Source organism: Convolutriloba macropyga, chromosome 1 (assembly GCF_964194025.1).
Source record: "Convolutriloba macropyga chromosome 1, txConMacr16.3, whole genome shotgun sequence".
Taxonomy (NCBI): domain Eukaryota; kingdom Metazoa; phylum Xenacoelomorpha; order Acoela; family Convolutidae; genus Convolutriloba; species Convolutriloba macropyga.
Window position 1 is genome coordinate 53937966 of NC_134468.1, and position 7333 is coordinate 53945298.

At 31.7% G+C, this 7333-nt stretch overlaps 1 protein-coding gene across 5 annotated transcripts in view; it reads right to left on the minus strand.

Moving 5' to 3' along the window:
- LOC142340355 (THO complex subunit 2-like) overlaps positions 1-7333 on the minus strand; it is a 215790-nt gene extending 208457 nt beyond the window's left edge. For all 5 annotated transcript variants that reach the window (XR_012759067.1, XR_012759068.1, XM_075390939.1 and 2 more), the window contains exons 1-4: positions 7222-7333; positions 7073-7137; positions 6710-6804; positions 6480-6641 (exon numbers count right to left, since the gene is read on the minus strand). Coding sequence is in view for 3 of the 5 variants with exons in the window: in XM_075390939.1 (XP_075247054.1) it covers positions 6480-6641; positions 6710-6804; positions 7073-7137; positions 7222-7283 (384 nt within the window). In the remaining 2 variants the exon portion in view is untranslated. The remainder of the gene's footprint in view (positions 1-6479; positions 6642-6709; positions 6805-7072; positions 7138-7221) is intronic.

Below are 7333 nucleotides of genomic sequence, written 5' to 3' on the forward strand. Positions count from 1 at the left end.
CGAAAAAATCTTCTTACTTCTTCAAAAAAGATTATAAACAAAATCTTCTCACTCTCCGCTCTTCAATTTATTCAGCCGTTTGAGCTAAACACTTACTTTTGACACGCGGCGTTGAATCTAAATCCTGCTTTAAACACACTCCAGAAAATTATCGATCAAACAAAAACAGAATATATTTATATAGCAGTTATGAAAGACAATCTTTACACAGTCGTCCTACTTTCTAGATAAAAAGGTGAAAAAGGATTAAAGAGATTCAAGAAACTGATAGTTTGGATAAAATTGTCAAAACACTAAAAAAAATTGCAAAATATATTAAAAATCTAACTAAGAAACACACGTTCATTGAATTTCAAAGATTAAACGTCAAAAAAACCCATGAAATTTTAATAAAACGAAATTAAACCACTTGCTTTGCAGAGGAAGACTTCTAAAACGGATTAGTGTGTGTACAATTTTATAAAACAGAAGAGTCCTCACAGTCAATAGAGATGCTCAAAGCCCGCATTACCGAACGAACGTTGCCATAAACTTTGATTTTTTCGAAAAAAGTCCTCTCAAAGATCCGAAAAAGGCTTTTCAAAAAGCTACTTTCTCTATTCCGAAGGCAAAAATGCAGAGAAAACAACAGTCTTAAGTCAACGAACAAATATTTTCGCCAGAAAGAATAAACATGAAAAAGTTTGAAAATTCAGTTATTTTCCCTGTAGGACAAGTACACATACAAACGAAAGCCGTGTTTCATGCAATCAGAACACGTTATCCAACAATAAAGAATCAACCAAGAAATGATGAATTCACAAACATTATTTTGGAAGAAAGAAATAAGCAAAAGTTTGTAAAATTTCAATTTTTTAAAAAAATTGATTATAAAAAGACCACTTTGTAGCAAAAAAACTTGCATCATTTAGAGTGAATAGAGCCTACAGGCGTGAGACTGATTCAATTTCCAATCAGTTCAATAAATAATGTAATGGAACAAAGATTGCAAAATGACAAGATCAGCAAAATAGTTGAAAAACCTTCAAATTAATCAACAAAAATACAAAAGAAACAGAACATAATTCAAAGGAAAAAATCGTTTGAAATCATACTAAGACCTCAATATTATTCGAAGAAAGTAAATATCAGTCAAAATGTTTAAACGGCATTTCAAGCAAATTATCAGTAATGCACTGTCAAATGAAATCCATTCGAACAAAATAAAAATCTAAAAAAAGGCTGATACCATTTTTCTAAAAACTGATAATAGCACAGCTGATCAGAACTACAAGTCTCAGGAAAAGAATGATACACGCTAGAATGCGGAGAATAAGTACAGAAAAAATGGACTAGTTCTTCGTTTTTGAAAGTTAAAAATCAAAAGAAAATACTAAAGTAGAAGAACAATTACAATTCTTTATTTAGCATAAAATCTTAAAGCTATCCTCTTGCATAGATTAAAATGTGGAGACATAGTTAGAAGATTGGAAACAATTAAATATTTAGCAATAAAATAGTCAAAAAATTTTCAAAATGAAAATTATGAAAATTTTTTTTTTTACAGATTTTCAAATACTGAACGTCAAAAAATCATTCAGTTATGAGTAAAAGATATTTAGGATCCCTGACTGTGACAAATGAGACTTTTTCTAGTAAACAATTTTGACAAAAAACTGCCAAAATCGTACAGGCAATAAACAAAATGAAAAGCAAAACACCTAAAAAAAATAGAACATTTTGATTTTAACAATTAATCTATTTAGCTTTCACAATGTTTAGCTTTCAACATTCTTCACAAACATTTTTCGGAGCCAACTTTTTTATAACTTCTTAAGAAACTAGCTTAGTCGATCATCCAAAGGGCAGGAGAGAAATATCAAAAACTAATCGAAATTGCCAAGAAAAAAACCTGAAAATTAGAAAATTGCGTTATTAACTTTAATGAAAAATGCCATGTCTAGACTTGAAGAGTCACCTAATAGTAGCAACACCTATAAATTAACTCTTAATTAAGAATTAATTGAGATGAACTACAGCGAGAAGCGCAAGATCAGAAAAAATTGGCCAAAACCATAAATAGCATACAAAAATCGGCCGAAAATTCCCAGCGCTGAGCCAATTAAATCACTACGAAAAAACAATTGTAAGAATTTTCAGTCAAAATTAAAGACCACCAAAACTGCTAAAACAACTAATATCAGCCACAAAAGCTTAAAACAGGGCAAAATGGTTAAAAAAGCTGAAAATTGGATCTACCTGAATATTAGCTTCAGATGTTCAAAACTGCTTCCAAACACAACTACTCTTTTAGATAATTACGAGAAACACCATAGCTTGAAAAATTGGAGTCGGCTAAAAACAAACTGCTTTGAAAAGGCCACACAAAATCACAAAACTTCGCTCGCTTAGCGAAGAATTATTCTTACCAACTTTTTTTTCGGCTCTCAAAAAAAAGTTGGCGTTGGCTTTTAAATCCTGCTTCAAACACACTCCAAAAGATTATCGATCAAACAATGAGTGAATACATTTATTTAGCAATCATGAGTGAAAACCTTTACACAGTCGTCCTACTTTTTAGATAAAAAGGTGAAAAAAGATTACAGAGATTCGAGAAACTAAAATAGTTTCCATAAATTGTCAAAACACTAAAAAATTGCAAATAATAAAATTCTAATTAAGCAACAAATTTTCATTGAACTTCAGATATTGAACGTCAAAGAACAAATGAGATTTCAATAAAACGAAATTAAACTACTTGCTTTGTAGAGAAAGACTTACTAATAGTTATAACCAAAAACAGAAAAATTGGACAAAAATTGCAAAAAAAAGGATTACTATGTGTACAACTTTATAAAACAGAAGAGTCCTCACGTTCAAAAGATTTGCTCGATGCACGCATTGCCGAACGCATATTGCTATATACTTTGATTTTTTCGAGAAGTCCTCAGATCCAAAAATGAAGAAATCAATAAAATCTAAAAATCAAATATAAGATTGACAAATATGAGACAATTTTACACTTGAAAAGAGTTATTAGGCTGTGCAAAACTTTCCGGCATCAATGTTAGAATTTTAAATATTAATACAGCATCGATTAAAGCTATTTCCAAAAACCAAAAAACAACTAAAAATTGAGCCAAGCAACCAAAAAATGTCTTAAAATGGTTATCTATATGCTCCATTCTACCAAGAAGACTTTTCAAAGTCAAAAAGTTATTCACTGAACGCAGCGCATGATCAAAAAACTTTTCTCGCTTAGCAAATACCTGTTCAGAATGACAGCCTTTCTCAATTTTGCTTTTAGATCAAAATTCCGCATGAACAAAAGTACTTGCTGGAAAAAAACATAGCCGAAGAATTCCGGAAACAACTCAAAGTCATATCCGCCAAAAAAATGGCTTTTCAAATAGCTAGCATGTGTATTCCGGAAGCATTAATGCAGAGAATACAACAGTCAAATCAAATAAATACTTTTAATGAAAGAATTAGGAAAATTCAATTTATTTTCCCTGTAGTACAAGTGCACATACAAACGAAAACCGAGTTTCATGCAATCAAAACAAGTTATCCAACCATAAGGAATCAGCCAACCCATGATGAATTCACAAACATTCTATTTTTGAAGAAAAAGAAATATGCAGTTGTGTAAAATTTCTCAATTTTTTTGAAAATTGCATAGAAAAAGACAACATTGTAGCAAAAGAATCTCTCATTATTTAGAGTAAATAGAGCCTGCAGGCGTGAGACTGATTCAATTTCCAATCAGTTCAATAAATAATGTAATGGAACAAAGATTGCAAAATGACAAGATCAGCAAAATAGTTGAAAAACCTTCAAATTAATCAACAAAAATACAAAAGAAACAGAACATAATTCAAAGGAAAAAATCGTTTGAAATCATACTAAGACCTCAATATTATTCGAAGAAAGTAAATATCAGTCAAAATGTTTAAACGGCATTTCAAGCAAATTATCAGTGCTGCACTGTCAAATGAAATCCATTCGAACAAAATAAAAATCTAAAAAAAGGCTGATACCATTTTTCTAAAAACTGATAAAAGCACAGCTAATCAGAACTATAAGTCTCAGGAAAAAGATAGACTTATGCACGCTAGAATGCGGAGAATAAAAACAGAAACAAAAACATGAAAAAACAGACTAGTTCTTCATTTTTTAAAGTTAAAAATCAAAATTAATAAAAAACAGAGAACAATCACATTTCCTTATTAATCATAAAATATTATAGCTATCCTCATGCAGTAGATTTAAATGTAGAGATATAGTTAAACGATTGGAAATAAAATATTTAGCAATAAAAATGTAACATTCAATTATTAGCAAAAAACAATAAGGATCCCTGACTGTGTACAAAAAGACTTTCTAGTAATTAAATCCAAAAACGAAATATTGAAAAAATTTGACAAAATTGACTGCCAAAATCAGGCAACCCAACGCAAAATTCCAAAAAAAAACAAAAATACCACGTTATAAAGAAGCATTTAATGCATGAAATATCAAAAGCAAATTACCATTTCCTCTAATTTATGAAAATTTCTAAAAAAGCACTTTAAGATCCAAAAATGAAGAAATCAATTTAAAAAACAGCCAAAAACGAATTAAAGAATTGGGAAATATGTGCTCATTTAGAATTTAAATCGCATTATTAGACTCTGAAAAACACTTTGGTATCAATTTCAGAGGTTCACATTTTAGCACAGCACCTATTTAAAATTATTTCTAAAAAAAAATTTAATTATAAGCGACAAAACTGGGCCAACTGAACAAAAAAAGCTAAAAATGATTATCTATATGCAGCATTCAGACGAAAAACAATTTTCAAAATCGAAAAGTCATCCACTGATCGAAGCGCATGATCTACAAACTTATCTCGCTCAGAAAAAGAATAGTTCACACGGCAATTTAACTCTTTCGCTTTTAGTTCAAGACGCCGTCTTAACGAATAGTACTTCCGGTAAAAACACATAGCCGTCTTCATGAAATAATTGCCTTTAAATCAACTGGTTCCCACTAAAAGGACTACTAAAAACAAAAAAACTGTCAAAGAATGGATATATTGCCCATAAAACCAACTGAACTAAAAAATTACATTACTCCTATATATAAAACAAGCCAAACTTTTTGTACGCCATTGAAACCATCGAAGCACGCGGGCAGCAAAAGGCAAGCGATGTAAGGCTCCTGGGAAGAAAAATTGAACACTGCAAGAAATGGCCAAAAATTGTTATAAAACATCAATTTCCGTGAGTCCTCAATCGAAACACTATTTTATAATATAAAAACAGTAATTAATTGTTAATTAAATAAACTTTGTCGCTTTAACGCTTTAACTAGAAACTTTAGTTGTCGCTTTAAATCACAATGAAACTAAACAATGACCAAAATAAGCAAATCCAAAATAATCATCAAAAAGACAAGAGACAGAACAATACTCAAACGCACTAAAAATCTCACGTTAACGAATGTTGCTAATAATCTGTAAAAGTGAAGCTAGCAAAATAAAGGTGCCATAATATGTTAGAGAAAATCAATTGCAAACAAAAAAGCTTCAGGAGATGTCTGAACGAAACATGATAGAATGTTGAAAATACATGCTTGGGAAAAAGATTTGAAAAAATAAAATACTTCAAAATTTGTGAAAAATGAAAATCCTAAATTGAAAACTTATCTAAAACCCAAAATCCAAAAACAATTCAATTATCAACAAAACGAACCCAAAAACAACGATGGTGGACCAAAAGACTTTTTATGGCGAATAAACTCAACAAAAACTTTGACAAAAAACCGCCAAAATCGGATTAGTATGTGTAAAATTTCATAAAACAATAACACCTCACGTCAAAAAGAGGCAGCCAATTCAGGAATTATCGAAAAGACATTGACATAATTACTAATTTGGTTTTAAAAAGTCCGCTCAAAGAGCCCAAAATGAAGAAATTAATAAAGCCAAAAATTGACAAAAAAAATGAGAAACATGGGCCAATTCTGCACTTGAAACGGATTATTAAGCTCTCCGAAACATTGTATCGATTTCAGATGGTTGCATAATCATGAGGTATCGATCAAATTTTAATTCTACAAAAAACAAACACACTAAAAAAATTGGGCCAAATGAACGAAAACACGGCTAAAACCTGTCATCTATATGCGCCAATCTCTCGAAAACTCTTTTCAAAGCCAAAACGTCATTCAGTGAACGTAACGCATGAACAAAAAACTTCTCTCGCTCAGAAAAAGTTAGTTCACACGGCAATTTAACTCACTTTCATTATTAGGTCAAAACGCCACCTGAACAAATAGTACTTCCGGTAAGAAAAACCTTAAGAAACCCAATACTCCTCTTCGAGTCGTAAAAACCTTGAGAAAACCAATACTCCTCCTCGAGTCGTAAAAACCAAAAGCACCGCAATATAGTTCCGCTCAGCTTACAGCTTTGCAGCTCTAATAAAATCTTAAAAAGCTTCGATGGAATAACTCACTTCTAAATTCGAGAGCAATTTTACATAAGTTTCACGCTGTTTTCCAGATGTTACTTCTGCAGACCTCGTTTCATCGGAATTATTGTTCTGTTCGTTGTGAAGTGTTTCGATGTCTAAACTCGCCATTACGTCACTAGTTATCTGTGCAGCTCCACTACAAGTCTGAAATTTTTAAATTGATAAAAACCACTAATCTAAGTAGATTTAACGTTGAAGCAGTTCCAACTTACTTTGATCAGGTCATTCAAGAAAGCAGACGCGTCCTCCAAAGAAAATTTTCCGATCAGACACATTCTCACAGTAGCGAAAATAGCCGAGGAAAACGCTTAAAACAAACATTTTTTTAAACAAAATGGGATCAAAACAACTGCAGCTAGGGGGACGCCGATGTGCATCTTGCAAAATGCAGAAATGAGAAGCAAGGCCAAATAATGCCCGCTCTCTATTTCCCAGTTTTTCAATTGGATGTTTAAATAAAACGCAAACTCACATCAATTTTTTTTAACAGAATAGCGTAACGAAGGCAGATGTGTGGTTAGTGAAATACAAGTATTCGGCGAGAGTTCCCAGATTTCTGCAGCTATGATACATACCTTCCGATGTCTCCGCTGAGCATCCTAAATCTATTTTACTCGCACTCACTCCCAACTCCTTCAACCTGAAATGGGCAAGCCGTTGAATTATATTTGCTTAATTTTAATTGATCAATTCGTCATTGTGGAGAATACTTGTCACTACTAACAAAGCAGCTTTCGACCCATCGACATCACTCAGATCCAAGCCGCAAACGAAGTCCTCCTTCATTTTCAACTCTGAAAAAAGCAAAGTACCACAGAATTTTATTTAATCAATAA